Source organism: Dendrobates tinctorius, unplaced genomic scaffold, assembly GCF_039654945.1.
Source record: "Dendrobates tinctorius isolate UK_male_01 unplaced genomic scaffold, ASM3965494v1 ptg000177l, whole genome shotgun sequence".
Taxonomy (NCBI): domain Eukaryota; kingdom Metazoa; phylum Chordata; class Amphibia; order Anura; family Dendrobatidae; genus Dendrobates; species Dendrobates tinctorius.
In genome coordinates, this window is record NW_027361844.1 from 19,911,063 (window position 1) to 19,937,229 (window position 26,167).

General features: G+C 43.3%; 1 protein-coding gene across 3 annotated transcripts in view; it reads right to left on the reverse strand.

The window, feature by feature from the left end:
* The window catches only part of ITGB2 (integrin subunit beta 2), a 192,872-nt gene that overhangs the window by 77,582 nt on the left and 89,123 nt on the right, over positions 1 to 26,167 (reverse strand). For all 3 annotated transcript variants that reach the window (XM_073551574.1, XM_073551575.1, XM_073551573.1), the window contains exons 2-6: positions 21,186 to 21,246; positions 18,349 to 18,440; positions 17,534 to 17,714; positions 16,339 to 16,509; positions 418 to 659 (exon numbers count right to left, since the gene is read on the reverse strand). In XM_073551574.1, the coding sequence (XP_073407675.1) occupies positions 418 to 659; positions 16,339 to 16,509; positions 17,534 to 17,714; positions 18,349 to 18,440; positions 21,186 to 21,243 (744 nt within the window). In that variant the 5' untranslated portion in view covers positions 21,244 to 21,246. The remainder of the gene's footprint in view (positions 1 to 417; positions 660 to 16,338; positions 16,510 to 17,533; positions 17,715 to 18,348; positions 18,441 to 21,185; positions 21,247 to 26,167) is intronic.

Genomic DNA, 26,167 nt, shown 5'->3' on the forward strand with positions numbered 1-26,167 from the left:
TGAAAAAAGAAGGCTAAGAGGAGACTTAATAGCTGTCTACAAATATCTGAAGGGATGTCACAGTGTAGAGGGATCATCACTATTCTCATTTGCACAAGGAAACACGTGAAGCAATGGAATGAAACTGAAAGGGAGAAGATACAGATTAGACATTAGAAAAACTTTTTGAAAGTGATGGTGATCAATGAGTGGAACAGACTGCCAGGAGTGGTGGTGAGTTCTCCTTCAATGGAAGTATTCATACATAAGCTGGATAGGCATCTGTCTGAGATGGTTTAGTGCATCCTGCATTGAGCAGAGGGTTGGACACAATGACCCAGTAGGTACATTCCAAATCTAACGTTCAATAGGTCAGGAGACTCGGCGGTATGATTAATTCCATTTAATTATGTATCAGCGAGTAAATATCCATCTCACCCCACAAACTGCCACTTGCATCATTGCATCCAGTCCACCTTCGGGGGAATCCAAGTTTCCAGATATCAACTGCATCCCAACTTGATCTCTAAATTTGTCACCATCTCCCGTGAGGTTGAGGATATGCTTGAAAGAGAATGGTGGCTGACAAAGTGCACTTTTATTTGTACAAGGGTTCCTCAGTTGCTCTGGATGTGTGCTTACAAAAGGAAGCACGGTCTTGTCCACAAAGGAGCCAAAACCTGAATCATTTAAAAGATGGACACAAATAAATATAATCTGAGAGATTGATTAACGAGATCCCTTTTTGCAGGCACTCAGAGGAGTATTAAGTGCAATATTGCATAGATACAACAGTATGGCCCTGGTGATAGCTGCCGATGAAGTTCCAGATATTCTACAAGCCAACTAATTGGAGCCTTCACTGACAGTCAATACCATGCAATTCTGTATGGACAAGCATCTTATGAGGTGGTAATCATACCACTATGAGATGTCCTTACAACAAAGGGTCAATTGCAGTGACCGTAAGGAGAATATACACTAGCAATTAAGAAATCAGGACTCAGAAAACAATTTCTATGCAATAAAAATAATATTATTGAATAGGCAGATTATCTATTCTATTATTTCTAAACACTGTTTTTCGGTGATTACTTTGTATCTCCGTTCATACTGCACCCACACACACATAAATTATACACCATTTGAAGGGTAAACTTGCCCCCTTCAGCAAGAAAATAGCCAAACAAACCACACATCCCCGAGTTGATCACAAAATACAGTTTATACATTAATTTTCATAAACCTGCAGTAAGGAAAAATGACCTGCAGGTGGCACCACAGTACCCCAGAGCACACTACCACAAAGCTGCTTACAGACATCACAAACAAATCCAAACATTTGTCTTGGGGGGCTTTCCAGCTTGCTGAACTGCTTGCCCAGCCTATTTTAGCCAAATTGGAGGATTGCACACTTCACTGTAGGTGAGGTACATATGCAAACACATTTGTAAACATGCCCTACCTATTGAATTACACACTTGCTCCGTTCATACTCCACCCACACAAACAAATGATACACCATTTGAAATGTCAAATTACCTGCAAGTGGCAGCACACTACCCCAAAGCACGCTACCACAAAGCTGCTTACAGACATCACAAACAAATCAAAACATTTTCCTTGGGGTCTTTCCAGCTTGCCCAAGTGCTTGCCCAGCCTATTTCAGGCACATTGGAGGATTGCCCACTTCACTACAGGTGAGTCACATATGCAAATATATGTGTAAACATGCACTGCTTTTTCACTGATTACTTCGCCCCACAAATACAAATGAAACACCATTTGAAAGATAAACTTGCTCTCTTCAGCAATAAATTAGCCAAACAAACCACAAATTCACAATTTTATACAGTTTAAACATTCATTTTCATAAACCTACAGAAAGACACAATGACCTGCAGGTGGCACCTCAACCGGAAGACATTTTTTGGCCTCTACTTATCAAAAACAATTTATTGAATTACCAATCTACATATATAAATACCTGTCTGTGTTCATCAGCTCATGAAATACATTTACATTTGACCAGCTTGCTTTTTCTGAAATTGCCTGCGCCCCCGACGACCAATGTGTGAAAATTTTGCACGGACCAAGCTAGTTAATATAACTTGTGAAAAAGTATTTTCCCTTACTAATGGACAACCCCCACTTAATAAATTTAGGGCATTGTCAAGGACTATTTTTTCTTTTTTACTATGTGCCTAAAAGCCTAAAAACTAACAAGCAGGTAGTTGCTAACAGAGGCAGCTATATGTCTGTTGTACCCAGCGTCATCTGAGAGCTGTCACCGACTGCTGCTACCATTGATTCACATGCTCCAGGTCAACAGAGCTGCTCTTCTTCTTCCACTCTGCTCTGTTGATGATGCGTGATTGCCAACGTCATGATGATAAACTGTCATGATCGATGCGGGATCAGGACAGATAAAAGCACAGGTAACCTTTTGTGCTTAGAGATGTTTTTGCCCCCGGTGGCCATTTGGATTATTGCACTGTGGTGTCGTTTGTTCTAAGTTTGCCCCCGGTGGTGGTGAGCGTCATTGCACTCTGTTTCTTTAGTTAAGTGCACATGTTTATATTGCAGGTGAGATTGCTGGCTCTGCTATAAAAGAGTCACAGGTGTTGCAATGAGCGTTGGTGAAAACCATCCCTGGTGGAGGAAGGAGCTGGAGCGAGCTCCTTGCAGCACGGTCAGAGCCCTGGTGTGGAAGGAGTCAGAGGGGATTTCCTTGCAGCTCTGACAGAGCTTGGTGGCAGCGTTTCAGGAGGAGAGCTGCATTCTGGTGGTGGACTCTGTTGCCAGGAGCAAGTGCAACAGAGTAAAGCTAAGTGGTGTTTCCCTGTTTGTGCCTTTCCTTTATGTGTGTTTCAGTGTAGTGGTGGGATTAGTCTCTGCACCAGCCATTTCACTAGAAAGGGGTAGGTGCAGGGCGAGCTAGGGTTTAAAGGTATCCTGAGCGGCGCCCGTTGCGGAACCGGCCTGCATATATAGTGCTGGACAGCTCACCTGCTAATACTATGGACATGATCAATAGGCTGTTATCCATACACTTTGCCTCACACTTACCTGTGTGACTAGCATCCTATGCAAGTCCTATCTGTGTGCATTTTTTCTACTAGGCAGCCAACCCCTCCATTATTTAGGTGAGTGGGTGGTTGTTCTCATCAGTAGCGTGCACTTGTGCTGCTCCAGCCTTTATCAGTGTTGGCCTGCTGCATCCTGCTACACATCTGTGGGAGGTAGCCACATCTGTGAGAGGTGAGTATATATCAGTGGAAGGTGACTACATACCAGTTGGAGGTGACTACACATCTGTGGAAGGTGAGTATGATCTCAAAATGCATTGGAAATCAAATAAAGTTGATTCTTTTTAAGAAATCCATGTAACCGAGAGGGATCTTGTTCCATTACCCTGCTTACGATCTAGCTCTTTTTCTAGACATTATCTTCTGATGTCTATGGTCCTAGGGGTCCAGGAAGCAATGGTTGCAGTGGTTCAATTCTGAATGCAACACCGTGAGGTGACCAGATGCAAAACAACAAACGTGTATTGGGCTTTTCTCATAATGGACTCAAGTGACATGGGATACTATATCAGGGAATCTATTTAGGGTCAGTAACTTTAAAGTGAATAGTTTTTGCTATGGAATGTTAACCCCTTAACCCCCAAGGGTGGTTTGCACGTTCATGACCGGGCCAATTTTTACAATTCTGATCACTGTCCCTTTATGAAGTCATAACTCTGGAACGTTTCCATGGATCCTGGTGATTCTGACAATGTTTTCTCATGACATATTGTACTTCATGTTAGTGGTAAAATGTCATTCAAATAACTTGCTTTTATTTGTGAAAAAACGGAAATTTGGCGAAAATTTTTAAAATTTCGCAATTTTCCAACTTTGAATTTTTTTGCCCTTAAATCACAGATACGGCACACAAAAAACTTAATAAGTAACATTTCCCACATGTTTACTTTACATCAGCACAATTTTGGAACCAAAATTTTTTTTTTGATAGGAAGTTATAAGGGTTAAAAATTGACCAGCGATTTCTCATTTTTGCAACACCATTTTACTTTTACGGACCACATCACATTTGAAGCCACTTTGAGGGGTCTATATGATAGAAAATACCCAAAAGTGACACCATTCTAAAAACTGCACCCCTTAAGGTGCTCAAAACCACATTCAAGAAGTTTATTAACCCTTCAGGTGCTTCACAGGAATTTTTTGAATATTTAAAAAAAAAATGAACATTTAACTTTTTTTCACAAAAAAAAATACTTCAGGTTCAATTTTTTTTATTTTACCAAGGGTAACAGGAGAAATTGGACTGCAAAAGTTATTGTGCAGTTTGTCCTGAGTACGCTGATACCTGATATGTGGGGGGGAACCACTGTTTCGGCGCATGGCAGAGCTCAGAAGGGAAGGAGCGTTGTTTGACTTTTTCAATGCAAAATTGGCTGGAATTCAGATCGGACGCCATGTCACGTTTGGAGAGCCCCTGATGTACCTAAACAGTGGAAACCCCCCACAAGTGACCCCATTTTGGAAACTAGATCCCCCAAGGAACTTATCTAGATATGTGGTGAGAACTTTGAACCCACAAGGGCTTCACAGAAGTTTATAACGTACAGCCGCACAATTAAAAAATCATATTTTTTCCACAAAAATGATCTTTTCACCCCCAATTTTTATTTTTCCAAGGGTAACAGGACCCTAAAAGTTATTGTGCAATTTGTCCTGAGTACGCTGATACCCCACATGTGGGTGTAAACGACTATTTGGGCGCATGGAAGAGCTCGGAAGGGAATCAGCGCCATTTGATTTTTTTGGCTGGAATTGAGATCGGACACCATGTCGCGACTGGAAAACCCCTGATGTATCAAAACAGTGGAAACCCCCCACAAATGACACCATTTTGGAAACTAGACCCCCCAAGGAACTTATCTAGAAGTGTGGTGAGAACTTTGAACCCCCAAGGGCTTCACAGAAGTTTATAACGTACAGCAGTACAATTAAAAAATCATTTTTTCCACAAAAATGATCTTTTAACCCTCAATTCTTATTTTTCCAAGGGTAACAAGACCCTAAAAGTTATTCTGCAATTTGTCCTGAGTACGCTGATACCCCACATGTGGGAGTAAACCACTATTTGGGCGCATGGCAGAGCTCGGAAGGGAAGCAGCGCCATTTGACGTTTTTGGCTGGAATTGAGATCGGACACCATGTTGCGTTTAGAAAGCCCCTGACGTACCAAAACAGTGAAAACCCCCAACAAATGACACTGTTTTGGAAACTAGACCCCCCAAGGAACTTATCTAGATGTGTGGTGAGCACTTTCAACCCCCCCAGTGCTTCACAGAAGTTTATAACAACTGGGCGTGAAAATAAAAAAATCGTATTTTTTCAACAAACATGATCATTTAGTCCCCAATTTTTTTATTTTCCCAAGGGTGCCAGGAGAAAATGGACCCCAAAATTTGTTGACCAATTTGTCCTGAGTACACCGATACCCCATATGTGGGAGAAAACTACTGTATGGACACACGTCGGGGCTTGGAAGGGAAGTAGTGACGTTTTGGAATGCAGACTTTGATGGAATGGTCTGAGGGTGTCATGTTGCCTTTGGGGAGCCCCTGATGTACCTAAACAGTGGAAACCCCCCACAAGTGACCCCATTTGGAAAATAGACCCCCTAAGGAACTTATCTCGATGTGTGGTGAGCACTTTGAACCCCCAAGGGCTTCACAGAAGTTTATAATGCTCGGGCATGAAAATAAAAAAATCGTATTTTTTCCACAAACATGATCATTTAGTCCCCAATTTTTTTATTTTCCCAAGGGTAACAGGAGAAATTGGACCCCAACAGTTGTTGTCCAATTTGTCCTGAATAGGTTGATACACATATGTGGGAGAAAATTACTGAATGGGCACACGTTGGGGTTCGAAAGGGAAGTAGTGACTTTTTTGAATGCAGACTTTCATGGAATGCTCTGCGGGTGTCATGTTGCCTTTGGAGAGCCCCTAATGTACCTAAACAGTAGAAACCCCCCACAAATGACCCCATTTTGGAAACTAGACCGCCTAAGGAACTTATCTAGATGTGTGGTGAGCACTTTGAACCCCCAAGGGCTTCACAGAAGTTTATATTGCCCGGGCATGAAAATAAAAAAATCGTATTTTTTCCACAAGCATGATCATTTAGTCCCCAATTTTTTTTATTTTCCCAAGGGTAACAGGAGAAATTGGACCCCAAAAGTTGTTGTACAATTTGTCCTGAGTACGCTGATACCCCATATGTGGGTGAAAACTACCGTATGGGCACACGTCGGGGCTCGGAAGGGAAGTAGTGATGTTTTGGAATGCAGACTTTGATGGAATGGTCTGCGGGTGTCATGTGCGTTTGGAGAGCCCCTGATGTACCTAAACTATTGAAACTCCCCACAAGTGACCCCATTTTGGAAACTAGACCCCCCACGGAACTTATCTAGATGTGTGGTGAGCACTTTGAACCCCCAAGTGCTTCACAGAAGTTTATAACGCCTGGGCGTGAAAATAAAAAAATCATTTTTTTCCACAAAAATTATATTTTTGCCCCCAATTTTTTATTTTCCTAAGGGTAACAGGAGAAATTGGACCCCAAAAGTTGTTTTGCAATTTGTCCTGAGTAGGCTGATACCCTATATGTGGGGATAAAACACTGTTTGGGCGCATGGCAGAGCTTGGAAGGGAAGGAGCACCATTTGACTTTTTCAACGCAGAATTGGCTGGAATTGAGATCAGACGCCATGTTGCATTTGGAGAGCACCTGATGTGCCCAAACAGTGGAAACCCCCAATTCTAACTCCAACCCGAACCCCAACACACCCCTAACCCTAATCTCAGCCCTAACCCTAGCCCTAACCCTAACCCTAGCCTAGCCCTAATGGGAAAATGGAAATAAATACTTTTTTTTATTTTACTACTATTCCCTTACTAAGGGGGTGATAACGGGGGGTTTGATTTACTATTTATGGCGGTTTTTATGTTTGCCAGCTGTCATACGCTAAAAGACGCTTTTTATTGTAAAAATAGTTTTTGCATCACCACTTATTGAGAGCTATAATTTTTCCGTATTTTGACCCACCGAGTCATGTGAGGTCTTATTTTTTGCGGGACAAGCTGACGTTTTTACTGGTATCATTTTCGGGCACGTGACATCTTTTTATCGCTTTTTATTCCAATTTTTGGGATGCAGAATGAACAAAACCCAGCGTTTCATGAATTTCTTTTGGGGGGTGCGTTTACACCGTTCCGCCTGCGGTAAAATTGATAAAGCGGTTTTATTCTTTGGGTCAGTACGGGTACAGTGATACCTCATTTATGTCGTTTTTTTATGTTTTGGCGCTTTTATGCAATGAAAACAATTTTGTATAAAAAATAATTATTTTTGCATCGCTTTATTCTGCGAGCTATAACTTTTTTATTTTTTTGCTGATGATGCTGTGTGGTGTCTCGTTTTTTGCGGGACAAGATGACGTTTTCAGCGGTACCATGGATATTTATATGCGTGTTTTTGATCGTGCGTTATTGTACTTTTTATTCGGCGGTATGATAATAAATCATTATTTTTTGCTTCGTTTTTTATTTTTATTTTTTAAGGGGTTCGCTAAAGGGGTTAACTTTTATAGGGTGAGTCGTTACGGACGTGGCGATACCAAATATGTGTACTTTTATTGTTTTGTTTTTTTCGAAGAAATGAATTTTTTAGGGAATATTTTTTAAAAAAATTTATTTAGCGATTTTTTTAAAATTATTTTTACGCTTTCTTTTTAAACTTTTTTACATTGTCCCAGGTGGGACATCACTGTCCTGTGACAGATCGCTGATCTGTCACATCACAGATCACTGTGACAGATCAGCGATCTGTCAAAGGCAGTGTGCAGGTTTCCTCCTTGCCTGCGCTTTGCAGGCACTGAGGAAGCCAGCTCCCTACCGGCCCCGAAGGTCCCCGTCGCCATCTTGGATCCGGGGACCTGCAGGGAAAGAGACCCCCGCAGCAGCGCTGCACATTGCGCTGCTGTGGAGGGCTCAGGGAAGCACGGAGGGAGCCACCTCCCTGCCGATGCTTCCCTTTAACCCCCGGTACACCGCGATCGTGTTTGATCGCGATGTGAAAGGGTTAACGTGTCTGGGCGGTCCGTGACCGCCCCTGACACATTGTGCCGGGTGTCAGCTGTGATAATCCGCTGACATCCGGCCGCGATCAGCGGCGCTCACCACGTGGGCGCCGCTGATCGCTGTGACGTACTATCCCGACCCTGGGAATTAAGTCCCAGGGCACATGGATGGGATAGTATGTCACATGGGAGTAAGGGGTTAAAGCAGCATGATGTAGGCGCAAAGAGCCTGATTCCAATGACATGTCACTTACTGGGCTGCTTGGTGCAATTTTGATAGAATCTCTGTTTTGTCTGGAATCATGTAGCAGCACTCTGAACACTGAGCTGTATATATCCCCACCCACTCCCCTGATTGACAGCTTCCTGCATACACTGTGCATTGTCAGAAAGCGGCCAATCAGTGAAGGGGATGTGCTGATAAAACACTGATTGTATTGAAACTATATCAAGATACTGAGCAAGTGACACATACCCAGAATCGTGCTGCTGTCAGACTAATTAGCAAAAACCTGCTGAAAATGTCCCTTTAAAACACTCTAAGGCCGGGGTCACACTAAAGGGCATGTCACACTAAGAGATATCGCTAGCAATATCGCTATAACTTGTGACGTTATAGCGATATTGCTAGCGATATCGCTGTGTCTGATACTTACCTACGACCGGCTCCCCCGCTGCTTATCGCTGATCGCGCGAGAACGCTCAGGACTGTTTCTCATCGTCAGCTTCCTGCGGCGCTTCCTGCTGTGAAGACGAGCGACGCGTGGAGCCGGGCGGGAGGACGCAGGATCGCCTGGTGTGACAGGTAAGTAGCGATCCCCGTCCCCAGCGATGTCGCTAGTGAGATCTGCCTATGTGGCAGCTCACTAGCGACCACTTAGCGATGTACCAGCGATCCTGACCGCGTCATATCGCTGGTCGGGATCGCTGGTACATCGCTAAGTGTGACAGTACCTTAACCGACGCAAAATCCGGTCAGTATTTTACATGCGTAATACGGATGAATGACCCCTAAACAGTGCTCCGTATGTCATCCGTAATCAAGGTGTGGTCGCGTATTTTGCGCATGTCAGCATCCGTATGCAATCCGTATGGCATCCGTATGGTGAGATTTTCTCGCAGGCTTGCAAAATGGACATATAATGGACCCCTATGACAGGGTTTCTAAAGACACCTGGTGCGTATTTCTCGCAAGTCACATGTGTGGTCCGTGTGTAATCCGTATTTTTTACGCACCCATAGACTTGCATTGGCGTACTACGGGCGTAGTACGCTGACAATCGCAGCATGCTGCGAGTGGCACGGAGCGTAGAATACGGATGAGAAATATACGGCAGGTGCGAGGGACTCCATAGAGAATCATTGGTCCGTGTGTAATGCGTGCTTTTTGCGCCTCTCACTCTCCCGTATTCCTCGCCAGTGTGACTCCGGCCTTATGGTTTTCCTATGAAGTGGTTTAGGTTTTTATCTGTATTTTTCATATAACCCTCATGACATTTAATTTTACTTACTACTTGTTGGAATAGTGCTTATTATTGTGTGTACTGCAACAACTGCTGTTTAATAGTACATGAGTTTCTGTCTCCAGCAATAGTGTTATATTGCCAATAATACATAGTTTAAAAAAAAGGGAAATCAGGAACTTCCTGCTCACTGTGCGTGTGTGGCTGGAGCACGTTTTACTTTCAGTTTGCAAGCTGGCAGACAAGATGCTAAGATCCTAAGCTATATGAAATACCAGTTGTAAGCTGTGCCATCTTTGTTCCTGAATAAATATATATTCACTGTTGAACGGCTGTAAAGTACAGAGATTGCTGCCAACAGGATAAGGGCCCAGAATCCCAAAGACCCAGAGAACAACCCTGAGGAGAGAGAACAACAGTGTACTAAGAAGAAGAAGCAAAGGTGCCACGAGCAGCAACTCTGCGAAGTTGACAGTGCCAAATTTGACTAACTGTGCACTATTAATATAAATCCACAGCTGTCTGTTTAGCGTTTGCTGGTTTGTATTTTCTGGGATCCCTGTAAACTCACCAGTAGAGGTTAAGGAAACAGCTGTGAGCTGTTATTAATAGCTTGCTTTGGTTCGGTGGGCGGAGTTACGTCTGCTGAACACCGGAATTTTATGGTCAGTGAGAGCCATACAGAGAATTTAGTAGCTCTTACTGGGGTGCCAGCTCCCATGATTGACAGCAGGGAGCTGCCTATATTTGTCTTGGTTCGTTCACCAATGAACCATGAGCAAGCAGCACAGTTTTACTTTCACTTTGAAAGCTGACAGACAAGATGCCAAGATCCTAAGCTATAATATATACCAGTTGTAAGCTGTGTTACCTTTGCTCCTGAAAAAATATACACTGCTCAAAAAAAATAAAGGGAACACTTATACAACATAATATAGCACCAAATAAATCAAACTTCTGTGAAATCAAACTGTCCACTTAGGAAGCAATACTGATTGACAATCAATTTCACATGCTGTTGTGCAAATGGAATAGACAACAGATGGAAATTATTGACAATTATCAAGACACACTCAATAAAGGAATGGTTCTGCAGGTGGTGACCACAGACCACATCTCAGTACCAATGCTTTCTGGTTGATGTTTTGGTCACTATTGAATGTTGGTTGTGCTTTCACACTCATGGTAGCATGAGACAGACTCTACAACCTACAAAAGTGGCTCAGGTAGTGCAGCTCATCCAGGATGGCACATCAATGCGAACTGTGGCAAGAAGGTTTGCTATATCTGTCAGCGTAGTGTCCAGAGGCTGGAGGCACTACCTGGAGACAGGCCAGTACACCAGGAGACGTGGAGGGGGCCATAGGAGGGCAACAACCCAGCAGCAGGACCGCTACCTCAGCCTTTGTGCAAGGAAGAACAGGAGGAGCACTACCACAGCCCTGCAAAATGACCTGTAGCAGGCCACAAATGTGCTTGTATCTGCACAAATGGTTATAAATTGACTCCATGAGGATGGTCTGAGTGCCTGACGTCCACAGATGGGGGTTGTGCTCACAGCCCAACACCGTGCAGGACGCTTGGCATTTGCCACAGAACACCAGGATTGGCAAATTCGCCACTGACGCCCTGTGCTCTTCACAGATGAAAGCAGGTTCACACTGAGCACATGTGACAGACATGACAGAGTCTGGAGACGCTGTGGAGAGCGATCTGCTGCCTGCATCAATCTTCAGCATGACCGGTTTGGCAGTGGGTCAGTAATGGTGTGGGGTGGCATTTCTTTGGAGGGCCGCACAGCCCTCCATGTGCTCTCCAGAGGTAGCCTGACTGCCATTAGGTACCGAGATGAGATCCTCAGACCCCTTGTGAGACCATATGCTGGTGCGGTTGGCCCTGGGTTCCTCCTAATGCAGGACAATGCCAGCCCTCATGTGGCTGGAGTGTGCCAGCAGTTCCTGCAAGATGAAGGCACTGAAGTTATGGACTGGTCCGCCCGTTCCCCAGACCTGAATCCGATTGAACACATGTGGGACATCATGTCTCGCTCCATCCACCAATGTCACGTTGCACCTCAGACTGTCCAGGAGTAGGCGGATGCTTTAGTCCAGGTCTGGGAGGAGATCCCTCATGACAACATCAGCTGACTCATCAGGAGCATGCCCAGGTGTCGTAGGGAGGTAAGACAGGCACGTGGAGGCCACACACACTACTGAGCATCATTTCCTTGTCTTGATGCATTTCCACTGAAGTTGGATCGGCCTGTAATTTGATTTTCCACTTTGATTTTGAGTATCCTTCCAAATTCAGATCTCCATGGGATATTAATTTTGATTTACATTGATCATTTTTATGTTTTCTAGTTCTCAATGCATGCCACTATGTAATGAATAAAGATTTGCAGCTGCGATATTTCATTCAGTAATATCTACAATGTGGTATCTTAGTGTTCCCTTTATTTTTTTTGAGCAGTGTATATTCACTGCTGAATGGCTGGACACAGTTCAGAGATTAATCTGCTGTCGACACTACTTGTATTCTACTTAAAATCAGGCGAATACCTTTTTAGAACTCTGAATTGTGTCATTCTTTATTATTTCCTCCTAAAAAAAAAAGTTTGATAATATATTGACAACTGGGGGTAGTATTTCCTTCGTCAAAGAAGTGCGTCCCTACACACATGAATTCTGTCAGATCTGATTGGACAGCACAGAGTGTCCAGGCACCGCTTCCCCTGTAACTGGTACCCCCCAATTGTCATTCAATTCATAAAATTGTTGGAGGAATAACAAAGAACAACACAATGTAGAGTTCTGAGAAAGGGTACTTTGGAATTGTTACATAATGAGAAATACTATTATAAAAACAGACATATCAGGAGAAATGACAGATCCTTGTAAGTGAAAATCAAGTCATAATGAATAAAATATATGTTTGTCAGACTTCTGTAATCGAAAACCACCGCTGATTTCCTGAATATGAGGGATGAAGCTAATTGGCACTAAGTAGAAATTAATGTTACTGGAAATATAGCAAAATAATTTAAGCACATTGTCATTCATTTGAATGGCTCTATGAGTGTCTGACATTCAATCAATGAAGACACCTAAAGGCACTTATGCTTCAAATAGGATTTATTATCAGTATTTCATATCCACTGGTCACACCGTGGTAAGTATTATGTTAAAGTTTTGGGTGAAGACCCTTCATTAGACATATAGGCTATGTTAATGCATATAAGTCAAAGGAGTCCAAGCTGCAGTGTGATTCCCCCAAGCAGGGACAACCAGGATGCAGCTGTAAGATTGCAAGGTAGATGATATAAGGGGCATCATTCACATTAATCAAAACAAAGGGTCTGGATTGTAAAACATTAAAGGAGATGCCAAGAACGATCAGGCCCTGCACAGTGGATGACTCGGTATTAATATACATGCAAAAATAGACAATAAGATTTGGACATACTGTATATAGGTTGGATGCAGTTTAAAACAAAAAAAAATCTGAAGTGCCTAAAACTCATAATACAGACGTGTGAGCCATTAAGAAGACGAAAAACCTGATGACAGGCTCCTTGTAAATATATTACAAAGACATTATAACAATCAGCAACGCAGTAACACATATTATATATCAGTAGCTGCTTTCATAAAGTAAAACAAATGATAAAAAATTCATAATCTTAAAGGGAATCTGTCACCCCTTTTTTCGAATATAAGCTGCCGGCACCGCCATCAGGGGCTTATCTACAGGGTTCTGTAAGGCCGGTTTCACATTAGCGCTTTTTAAGCGCACGCACGGCCGGGGGTAGTTCCGCCCCCGAGCCGGCTCTCTGCCCGGCGTGCCCGCCCCTTGCTTGTAGCGCCGTCTACTAGCGGACAGCTGCGCCTGCGATCGGCGCACCCTATCTTTAGCATAGGGTGCGCAGATCGTGCGCAGGCCGTGCGCTAGTTGCGCTTTGACCTGCGCTGCGCACTTTTGACGGTGCGCCGTGTGCGCCAAAATCTGAAAAGTTTGATTTTGGCGCGCACGGCGCACCGTCAAAAGTGCGCAGTGCAGGTCAAAGCGCAACTAGCGCACGGCCTGCGCACGATCTGCGCACCCTATGCTAAAGATAGGGTGCGCCGATCGCAGGCGCCGCTGTCCGCTAGTAGGCGGCGCTACAAGCAAGGGGCGGGCACGCCGGGCAGAGAGCCGGCTCGGGGGCGGAGCTACCCCCGGCCGTGCGTGCGCTTAAAAAGCGCTAATGTGAAACCGGCCTTATGCTGTAGATAAGCCCCCGATGTAACCTGAAAGATGAGAAAAAAGAGCTAGATTATACTCACCCGGGGGTCTGGTCCGGAGGGAGTCGCGGTCCGGCGCCTCCCATCTTGCAGCGATGACGTCCTCTTCATTCCTGCCCGTTGCGGCTTCGGCACAGGTGCACTGCTCTGCCCTGTTGAGGGCAGAGCACAATACTGCAGTGCGCAGGCACCGGACCTCTCCCGGTGCCTGCGCACTGCAGGACTCTGCTCTGCCCTCAACAGGGCAGAGCAGTGCATCTGCGCAGGAGCCACGACAGGAAGGAAAGAAGAGGACGGCATCGTATGAAGATAGGAGGCGCCGGACCGGACGGCGACACCCATCGGACCGGACCGGACCCCCGGGTGAGTATAATCTAACTCTTTTTCTTCTCTTTCAGGTTACATCGGGGGCTTATCTACAGCATTACAGAACCCTGTAGATAAGCCCCTGATGGCGGTGCCGGCAGCTCATATTCGAAAAAAGGGTGACAGATTCCCTTTAATAAATGCAGCGTTTTCATATTTGGTCATCAAAAGAAGGTGGAAGGCTAAGTGTACTATTTTTTGGCTACAAAGTATCTAAATTGGAAATGAAGCAAACATTTTCTCCATCTACAGACCGAAGAAATTAATGCTGGATAACTTAGGACACTACGTCTTTTAAAGAAGCACTCCCGTGATTTCTCATTCAATCTGAGTATATGTGCATGTACTGCAGGGTGCTTGTGTTAATGTATTTGCCTACTGCCGCCTTCTCCGGTATCAGTACTATTCTGCTCCTCTTCTCAGTGACGTCACCACCCTTCAGACCCTCCAGATCATGCAGAGCGGAATCAGTGTTCTACCTGCTGCAGATCTAGCAGTTCTCTGAATGCTGAGCCCTTTATAACCCCGCCCACACCACTGATTGGTAGCTTTCTGCCTATTCACAGTGTACATGTAAATCTGCCAATCAGTGCTGGGGGCAGGGTTACACAGAGCAGGAGGACTTCATGGCATGAGACAAATAGTCCTCTAGTGATAATCTTCTCCTGATAAAACAGTGATTTTATCGAAACTACTACAAGTAGCCTAGCAAGTGACGCATCGCTGGAATCAGGGTATCTGTCCCTACATTATGCTGCTCTCAGATTGAACAACAAAACCTGCTGACAAATTCCTTTTGAACTTTCCTCTTCTATTAAAAAAGTTATGTGATGATTTCTTGTCTCTTTTGCTTGAAGGCAAGCTGGGTGACAGTCAACATAACTTTCCCAGAACTGTCACCCAGCTTTCCTAAAATTAACTGGAAAAATAGAAGCACATTATTATATTACTACATATACGAGTAGATTTTCCTGTCCAACAATTTATGCAGGAGCTTTAAAGGGAGTCCTTATGTCACAATCGAATTCTTGGAGCCGTGTCAGGTTCTGGATTAACGCATGTAAACCTTTTTTTTTTTTTTCCTTCAAGCCTTTGGCTTAAGGTTAGTTTTGCCCCTGGTGGCCACGGGTGTCATTGCATCCTAATAGTTGCTTTGGTTACCTTTTGCCCCCGGTGGCCACAAGTGTCATTGCACTTGATGTTTTCTTTGCTTTGCCTTTTGCCCCCGGTGGTCACTGGGGTTATAGCAGCTTTTGGCCCCTGATCATTTGACCATTCCCTTTTCCTATATAGGGTCACATGGTCTATGAGCAGGTGTTGCTGATAGCGTCTTTTTGGGATTCCAACCACAGTGAAGGGAGCAGCTGACTGAGGCGTGAAGCCACTGCAGAAACCTGGTGAAGTTAGCAGCTGGCTTGAAGGTTGGAGCCAATGCTGAAACTGGTGTTGAAATCTGTCTGCCCGGTGTCCGCAGCAGAGTGAGATGGTGAAGGTGGCAGCTGGCTCTGATGTGTCGAGCCACTGCGAAAAGTTAATCTGGTGATGCACTCTGCTGCCTAGTGCTGCAGCAGAGAAAGATAAGTGTTTTTGGTGTTTCCCCTGTTTGTATTTTTCCCTGGTGTGTATTAGTACAGCGGTGGGGCCAGTGCCTGCACCACCCAGCTCCCTAGCAAGGGATAGGTGTGGGGTGTGCTAGGGTGACAGGTATCTGGCTCGGCGACAGGTGAGGAGCCTGTATAGGGAACGTTAGGAGTGTTCAGGGACACTGCCTCAGGGGAGTGCAGGAGGTCTCCACATCCCCATTCCCTATCGCAGGGCCCACCGTCGTAACTGTTTCCCTTCCCCCGTGTGTTGTTGTTTCAGTTACCGGTCTGCGGGTCGTGTCACACAGGACAGTCACACGTGCCAGTTTTGTTGTTTTAGTTACCGATCTGCGGGTCGTGTCACACAGGATGGGTCCACGTGACACCTTAATGACATTAACCGATACATACATTTTTATGTCCGCTACTATTATTCTTTGCTCAATTTACACTCCTATATTGTAATTTTAATGAAAACACAGCACTCAAATAATTCTTACCTATCTGGGCAGACTTGGTAATGCTATTCAAGGCTGCAAGTAACTGGGTTCCCAGCCTCTTTACATTCTGCAGATCATCAAACATTGAGTAAGAAAGGTCCATGAGGTAGTAGAGGTCGACAGGATAGCCTTCCGCTCGTCGAAATCTGACAACAAACTCTCCGGTCTCATCTGATGATGTAACAAAACAATATTAGCTTACATATATAATGTATACAGTGGTCCCATAGGCAGAATATAATGGCCAACAAGATAGGGGAAGTAGGGGATCAGAAATGATATTGAGTTACCAGCAACCTACCAAAGAAACGATCACCAACCAATGCAGGGTATTAGAAAAATATTTGATGTGACTAGTTTTTCTCTAACGAAGAATTAACGTAAAAAACATTTTATTTAAAGGTCACTGGAACTGCAGGATCAGACAGTGAGGATGATGAATGAGTGGAACAGGCTGCCATGAGAGATGGTGAGTTCTCCTTCAATGGAAGTCTTCAAACAGAGGCTGGACAGACATCTGTATGAGATGGTTTAGTGAATTCTGCATTAGCAGGGGGTTGGACACGATGACCTTGGAGGTTCCTTCCAATTCTAACATTCTATTCACCTTCAATGGAAGTCTCCAAACAGAGGCTGGACAGACATCTGTCTGAGATGGTTTAGTGACTCCTGCTTTGAGCAGGGGGTTGGACACGATGTCCCTGGAGGTCCCTTCCAACTCTAAAGGCCCCATCTCACATAGCGAGATCGCTAGTGAGATCGCTAATGCATCACCGATTTTGGGACGCAAGAGCGATCTCGCCTGCGATCTCGCTACATGTGAAACGCAGCAGCGACTTGCTACCCATGCTGGATATGGCTGATCGTGCAGGAATGTCCTGGGCCATTTTTCGTCGACGGCGTCCCTCTGGCCAGCGCGCATCGCTGTGTTTGATCGCTGGATCGTTGCTGAAGAGATCTGCCTGTTTGGCAGCTTACTAGTGAACATTTACGGACGCACCAGGTTGTATCGTTGTCGGGATCGCTGGTGCGTTGCTAAGTGAAACGGGACCCTTACTTTCAAGAATTCTATGATAGCGTGTATCAGCTGTCAGTTTCCCTATAACATTAAGTCATTTTTTGATAATACATTCCCTTTAATAATTTAAGCTAAATTATTTCCATTTTGTTTGTTTTTTTAAAGGGGTCGTTTTACCTGGTCGCAATTGCAAATCAATTTCTTTAGGAGTCATCTGTACGCTGTCATCGAGGGGTGGCTCCCTTGTAAACAGAATTTCACTTCTAGGTTCAATGATGTCTCCCTCACAGCCGAGACTGAGAAGTTTCTCACTGGTGTCACATCGCACCGAGTCGGGTTCCCCTGGTTTGGTGAAGTTCTAAAAATCAGACATTATAAAAAAAGGAGTTATGTTAAAACACAAGAAACTCCCTTACAAGCACTAGAATAACAAGCAGATCTAAGCAGTATATTACCACGCTCAAGAAGTGAATCACAGCGTCTTTACAATATGGGTCTGAAATTCATATTTATTTTAATCTAAATGTCTGTCTAATGTAACAATCTATTCTCTTTTCTAATATACTTTCATTACAAATTCCGCATTATTCTCTCACTATGCTGCAGTTGTGTTTTTCCCTACCTCCTACCTCCTGTTTGAGAACCCCCAATACATGTTAGGGGTACTCAAATAAGACGTGGGGGCAAAGGCTGCACTCACCACCACTGTCCCTGTCCCCACCCTAAATGAAGCGCCATCAGTGAACTCTGTTTTAAGGGATGGGCTAGTCCCTACTCTACCGAGCCTGCGTTGGTTCCGACGGACGATCAGTAGGATCTACAATGTGATATCATAAAAGCTCCTGTGGACATAAAGTGGAGGAGTCCGAATACTTTTATACCGGTTATAGGGAAAGTGGTGTCCAGAACTATTCTAAAAGTTCTTAGTTGGAGATATTTTTTTCTTTGCTTTTGGATATCACTTTGATAAATGTGCCACCCTTTAAACTTACCACTTTCTTGCACCAGGAGCAGTGCGGACCAGACTGGATACATTCCTTACAGGTGTTTGCTTTAATCTTTATACATACTTTAGTTGGGGAGGCTGTAAAGAAATGAAAGTCATTGGCATCATCATACTTTATATTGTTACGTTTGTATTCATAAAAAAGCATTTTGCATCTTTTTTACTTATTTATTTCATTTTTAGCTTGTATTTACTGTACTTTAAACTCTTATTTCTGAAAATGGGTTCTAATTTCAGTTTATAAAATGGTCCAGATCAGAGGTGGGAGTAGGAGATCTCCTTTAAAGGCAAACTGTCACCAAGTTATTGACACCTAATCTGAGAGAAGTATGATGCAGGTGCAGAGAACCTGATTCCACTGATGTGTCACTTACATGACTGCTTGCTATAGTTGTTAGAAAATCACAGTTTTTTCAGCAGGAGATCATCACTAGAGGACTAGTAAACCTGTTGCCATGTAGTCCTCCATATTCATGAACTCTGTATAACCTTGCCCCCATCACCAAATTCACAATAGAGAACGGGATCAGTTAAGGTGCCTGGGGTAACATGAACACCAAATCTGGCCCTGAATATAATAAGAAAATAATAATCATTCATCTCCATTATCCCCTATTGATGGTGCGTTTCATGTGTGACAAGACTAGGAAGGGAAGAACAGTGAGCTATTTCAAGAGTCCTTGACTATTGGCTATAAGTGGGCCACATATTCCAAATAGCATCCCAGACCTGGAATATAAAAGAGGACTTGTTTGAAGGGATTGTCCACATAGGTCTGCATAGAACGTGCCCACAAAATGATGAACTATTTTTAATCAAGACTATTTTTTTTATTACATTGGAACAAAAAAAGCTAAACTATTTAGGTCTTAATAACCTTTATAGGTTACAGATCAACAAATCTGAGGCTACCCTTTTAGTTTTTTAATAAAAAGTGGGCAGCCCCAGGCTGGTGATTTTATTAAATGTAAATTAATGTCAAAAGTGCTTGTGAGTGCTCTGAAGGTCCCAGAAAGAGGTCGACGTTTTATGAAAGTTGGGCCTGGACTTCCGAGTTGTGGGATCCCACCATGCTCAGCGGGATCCCACAACCCTCCACAGTGACAGAGCGAGACCCCTCTCTTTGCAGTAGCCTATTGTTGGCCCGTATTTTACTACGTTGTTACTACATCATTGCTTTGGTTAACATTTGATAGCAGCTTCGTAAAGTATGCGGCAGCGCTGCGTTACTGCAAAGAAAAAGATCTCACTCTGTCATTGTGAGATCTGTATTCTGCTATCCCACAACCCAGAGGTCTGTACCAAGGTCGGGCCATTTTGGAGGGCATTAAGGAAACTTATGAGCAGTTTTTCTACTAACTTATATTTTGTAAAATCACCAGTCTGGGGCTACCCATTCACAGCCCCAGCCTGGTGATAGGTGCTCCTTAACCACTATGAATACTGATTTGTTGTTAAAGAGTTAGGAAAGGGAAAAATTCAGGTATTCCTCCATATTAGGGTACATTCGATTGGGCTGCCTAATTTATCGCACCAGTCAGAGTCGGGCAGGTGAGCCAAGGGCCCACCAGTAACCAACCCCAGGGTCACACTTTTCAGCTAAATGCAAATGTGACATTATTGACAATCAAATATTCAGGATTGAGAGTCCTCAGTAGTTGATACCTTTTAATGGCTAACTGAAAAGATGGTAATACATTGCAAGCTTTCGAGACTACTCAGGTCTCTTCATCAGGCTAGTCTAGCCTGATGAAGAGACCTGAGTAGTCTCGAAAGCTTGCAATGTATTACCATCTTTTCAGTTAGCCATTAAAAGGTATCAACTACTGAGGACTCTCAATCCTGAATATTTTTCTATCCACTGGCTAACACGGTACAAAGATATACATCTTTCCTGTATTGACAATCACAAATTTATATAACCATGAACAGGGTAGATTGTTAAATGAATAATATCAGTGTCGGACTAGGGTGCTAAGGGTTCACCAGTAACGTTGACTCTGGGGGGAGCCCACTTTTCACCTGCATACTAATATTACACCACCCCCATTCACAACTTTACCTATATCTCCATATAATAATAAACTGGGTAGTTTGGTTAATGATGAGATGCTGCTTTTTTATGTACAGAGTAAATCAGGTGAATTGTGCCAAGTACTGCCCATACATTGTGGTTGGGGGCCCAGATCAGCACAAGGGCCCACCGCGGGATTCCCCTGTTAGGCTGGGATCACAAATGTGAGAAATATGGCATCTTAATACCCGGCACTGCCGCCGGCACTCGGGAGTGGAGCGTACGGCTGCATATATTGTCATGCGGCCGCACGCTCCAATCCGAGTGTCGGGTATTAACATGCGAGACTCGGCCATGTTTATCGCATGTGTGATCCCGGCCTTACCCTGTGGGCCAGTGTGAACCTGAATAAGATGCTGCCTGAGTCTCTACATAGGATTTGAGCATATAGTGTCAAGTATAAAAGGGTGGTGGCCCACCAGAGGATTCTCTTGTCCTACCGTGGGACAGTCCAATCCTGGACCAGTTACATCCACAAATAGTGAACATGACTGGCTCCGAGTGCCCGATGCAGGACCTGCCTGCTTCTTATATACTATGATCTGGTCTGAAAATAGGTCCAGCCTAGTCCATGCTGCAAAATAGTCCATGTGACCTGGCACATAAGTTGGGTTCATAGGCTGTCCGTTTACCACACACACAGCACATGGATAAAAAATACTTTTGTCTCAGCGCACCCTACTTGATTGATTTTGTTTGTGATTTACATCACTGACATTTAGGGTTCTCCTGTCCTAAAAAATACTCACCAAATCGGGAACTGAATATTACAGCTTGAATTAACAGGAGGACAATGCACCACAACATTTCCTGAAATGCACAAATACTTTGTTAGACCAAAGATAGACAAGTTGATGTTGAATCCAATAATTAAATTCTGTTTCATCAAGATTATATTCGACATTATCACAGTGGATTTTTCAGCTTCGTATATTTTTATTACAGATCCAAAACTTTCATTGGACAATAAACTAATAGGAAAATACTAAAAAAAAAAATCATAAATTTATATCAAAATTCTGTATTGAACTTCTTTTTTTTTTCTAATTAAAACTTTAAGAAACCAGTCTGTATATGTGTGGTGTAAGATCTGTGTTTGACCAAACACTTCCCCTACAAAGCATGGCTGTCAAAATCAGCTTTCTGTTCTATCTCATATAGAACAATTTTGACCAATGAAGTCGGTATACAGTACCTTGCCAGGACATATGGAGAGGGGTAGTCCTCATAAGACAGCTTCCTTTTTAAAGGGTCCCTAGTGGTCTCTGTTTACTTCTCTGTACCTGAGCATATGCCGACTACCCACATGACCATGGCCACCAATAACTGGCCTCAGCGGTCTCTGCACCATACATAGAGGCGTCACCTCTGAGTTCAGAGATTGGCTGCAGCAGTCACGTGGGTAAACAGCATGTGATCAGTAGCAGGCGAGTAAACAGATTCTGTAGGAGCATGGCGTCAAATGGAGGAGTAAGGCTTCCTATGTTCTTTTCTAAGCTTTCCCTGACTTTATAAAAATAAACATATCCTGTAAAACTTTTAAAATCCAATAAAAGACAACACAGAAATCAAAATTATGTCCACAGCAATGTCAGCATGGGGGGATTTCACATAAGTATGTCACTGTACAAGGATAATTTACTCAAGTTTAAAAGGAATCTGCCAGCAGGTTTTTGCAAGCGGTAGCAACCGTGACAGTGAACTCAGTGATGTGTCACTTTATAGGCTATGTGCTGTTTACTTACAATGAAGGTTGTATCACCAGGAGATTATCACTGCTGGAACCACAGTGCACTGTGAGCCCTGGTCCGACCACATCCCTTTCTCTGAAAAGCAGCTCACTGTCAACAGACCATGTACACAGAAAGCTGTGGTGTGGGCGGGGTCAGCTTTCTGAGCTCTGCTACCTGCTATATCCACAAACTGTGATTGTGTCATAACTGCTAAATGACACATCATTGGAATCAGGGTCACTTTGCCTCACTTTATTTTGGCTAATTACATACAGTGGGGAAAATAAGTGTTTGATCCCTTGCTGATTTTGTAAGTTTGCCCAGTTTGCCCAGTTTGCAAAGTGGAGGGAGCTGGAGGCACACTGAGCCACCTATTACGGGTATCTATGATTTAGTTATATACTTTTTAAGCACTTTAATTGGCTAGTTTCAGCCTGTTTACACTATGCACTTTATTTTTTGGTGTTATATTCATATGATTACTCTGTTGATGTGGCCAATGTGTTTATTATGCATCTATCTCCTTGTTACATTTTAATATTTTTTATGGTATTCTATTATCTCCATTTGTTCTGTTCTCTTTTTTTTGTACTATTAAATAAAATTATTTGAGTCTTTGTATTTCTGGACTCTTTGGTATATTCATTCTTTGAGAAGGTTATGATGTTAATTATGAATATCTTAATATATTATAGAGTTATTGAGTGATCTTGTTTGTCACTTAGTTGTTGGCTTCCTCTGGCAAACAAGACTAAACACTTGGTGGCAAAACCCTTGTTGGCAAGAACAGCAGTCAGACGGTTTTAGTTCAGATAGCTCATTAAAGCATAAATTGCAAATGTGATCCATACAGTAGATGCAGCCTTTGTTCTAAAGATTTATTTAGTTAAAACAAAGTTTGTTGCAATTTTCATTGTCAAACAAAACAAAGTCGTCAGGGGAAACAAGTTAATTCAATAACGGCATAGCAGCCATTCACTTACATACTTATGAAGCATTAGGCCAGGAGCTCATAGACTGATACAGACCAGGCAACGTTTCAGAATCATTCTATTCTCAAGCTGTAAGCAAGAAGAGAGTGTCTAGGCGGCTGATGTGGTGACCAGATGATTAGAACAGTGGACCCATAGAAATGGTCAAAAGCTTGTAGAAAGATAAATTCTTTTTAATGCCAGAAAAATAGATAACCCCAAAAAATGATATTTCTTTCATGTTCTGTTTTTTATTCTGGATATTTTTGGTGTGTTAAAACAGAAATGACTTTTGCCATAGTTTCCATACAAGAAAAGAACACACACGCAAAACCCCCACTATTAAATCTTGTAAACTTCCTTTTAACTTATTATTGCACAGATAGTGGTTAATGTGAAATCAGGAACATATACTGTTTTCTTTCCTGACCACTTGAGCTAATTGCAGAGTATATGTGCAACTAACATCCATCGCTTGCTTAAGACTGTGTTCACCCACAGAGGTCATGCCGTGGGCTGACATTTAATTGCAATTAATATAGAAACTATGTGAGAATTTAAGATCAACTTTTATTATTATACTTTTAAAATATGTGAAATCTTAAACAGAAAAGTGGTTAGTGATTTCTTGTGAATACACTCACCCCAATAAAGGATGACAGTATGTGGTACCTATCTTCCACAGTAAAAGACACACATGAAACTGTATACTCCTAATTAACACATCCCTTGGGCCTCTTTCAGATGTCAGTGTCTCTGGTATGTGTGGTGACAGTTTTCACACGTACCAGAGACAACTTACACATGTTAATATGTTTTCATGGACTGTATTTCCCTCAGCAAAATACCCTGACATGTAGGGTGACAAAGATCTGCTGTGAACTCACTGAGCTGAACTGCATTGAACTCGGTGACATTTACTCACGGTGTTGAGGTCACCATAGTTCAGCTCGGCTGGGAAAGCAGCATCAGTAACCAGTGGTAACCTTGATGCTGCACTCACAGCAGCTTATTCATCAGTGGTTCTCAGCCTGAAAAGTTGCATCTTGGCACTGTCCACGTTGAAAACTGTCCTCAGACATGGATTACCGCGTGGTACAGATCGTCTGACAGGTGAGGGATATTGTTGTTTTTTACTTTTGTTTTATTACAGGAGACGAGGGATTCAGTGGAATTAGGCGTTAAATGAGTATAACTGTGTTTCTTATTTTTAAATAAAAATGGAAATGTGTGTTTTGTTTTTATTTCAAATAAAATACTTTATTCTGGCCGTGTCTTTGTTTACAATACAACTATAAGATTAGTAATGGTTAGGTGTCTTATAGACACTTCTCCATTACTAATCCATGGGCTTGATGTCACCTGACAATATAAAGGTGAAATCAACCCCACAAATATGAACCCCACTTGCAACAGCTACAGGGCAAGTGGGAAGAGCCAGGCAAAGCACCAGAATTGGGGCATCTAATAGATGTACCTTTTCTAGGCAGCTGCAGGCTGCTATTGTTAGGCTTTGGTGGTCAATATCCGTGGCCCCTTACCATCCTAAGAATATCAGCCCCCAGCTGTCTGCCTTAGCAAGGCTGGATGTCCAAAATGGGGGGTACTCCATGCCATTTTATTTAATTATTTATTTAAATTAAAAAAAACCTCATGGGGACCACTCTATTGCTGATAAACAGCATTGCTGAAGCTGACAGCTGAGGGTTGCAGCCCGCAGCTGTCACTTTTGCCTGGCTTGTTATTAAAAATACAGGGGAACGCACGCCTTTTTTTTTATTTATAGCTCAGGCAGAGGCTGATGAATAATCCCATCAGCCGCAGCCTGCTCTCACTGTTATTAGTGGCAGTAGGTGTAGGTTGATGGGAGTAGTAGTCCCATCAGCTGCCACCTGCTCTTGCTGTTATAAGTTGAAAGTAACTCTCATCATTTTCCCTTGGTAGCGCTGATCGCTGGCAGAGCAGGGGAGAAAGGTGAGAGCAGTATTCAGCACCCAGTGCCACTAACTGAACAACTGCTTCCCAGGCGCCTGCACATGTGGTACTGATGTGGCACATTGGCAGCACATGGTTGCCAAATGTATGCCACAAGTATTACACACACAGGCACTGATATCACCGTACTGTTTTTTTCCAGTACCGAAAATATCAGAACTTGTGAAACCGGCTTTCTAAGTTATGCTTCAAAATCAGTGCTATCTTTCTATTACTCAACAACAATTAAAGCACTATAAGTACATAGATGTATATATGTGCATCAACAGTGGTCCACTTGTACATCCATCTGTTACCCTAAGCAAACATCCTCATCAACAGTGGTCAATAAAGTCATATTTGGTAAAAGATATAATTTATCAATAGACATCTCCAAATATTGCACGTGTATCCATGTGCGTGCATATAAACATTTATCTTATATTGTGAGACAAGTGCGTATACCTTGGATCAACCCTTTCATATTCATGATGACTCAAAAAAAATGGAATGATCTCACCTCATAAAATGGCACCCTCACAGACATGTGGGACAGGAGTTGCTTGCATGTGGCATCAGACAGGGAATAGTTGCATGCTGTCTGACCCTATTCCCCAAAACTCCAAACCTTAGGAGGGCAGTCCACAGCTGGACCTCAACAACTGCTTCATATCTTGATAATCCCTATGTGCCTCCCATATGCACAGCGGTGTGACGGCACTGCTTCAGTCATCGCTGAAAGGTGACCGAAGCCTCCATGACTATAAGGCCGGCATCACACTACCGCAGAATACGGCATAGCACTCGGACCAGTGTTAATCTATGGGGCAGCTCACATTAGCATATTTTTTCTCGGGCGAATTCTACGTGCATGTTAAATCGCTGCATGCGATTTATGCATATATCATCCGAGTCTCGCCAATGCAAGCCTATGGGTGCGAGAAAAAAATCGGACACCACATGGACCATGCGAGTGCTGTCCGATGTTTGGTGTCCTTTGAAAAGCAGGCAATCCATGTGTAGTGTACAGTAAAATCACAATGATAGGTTAGA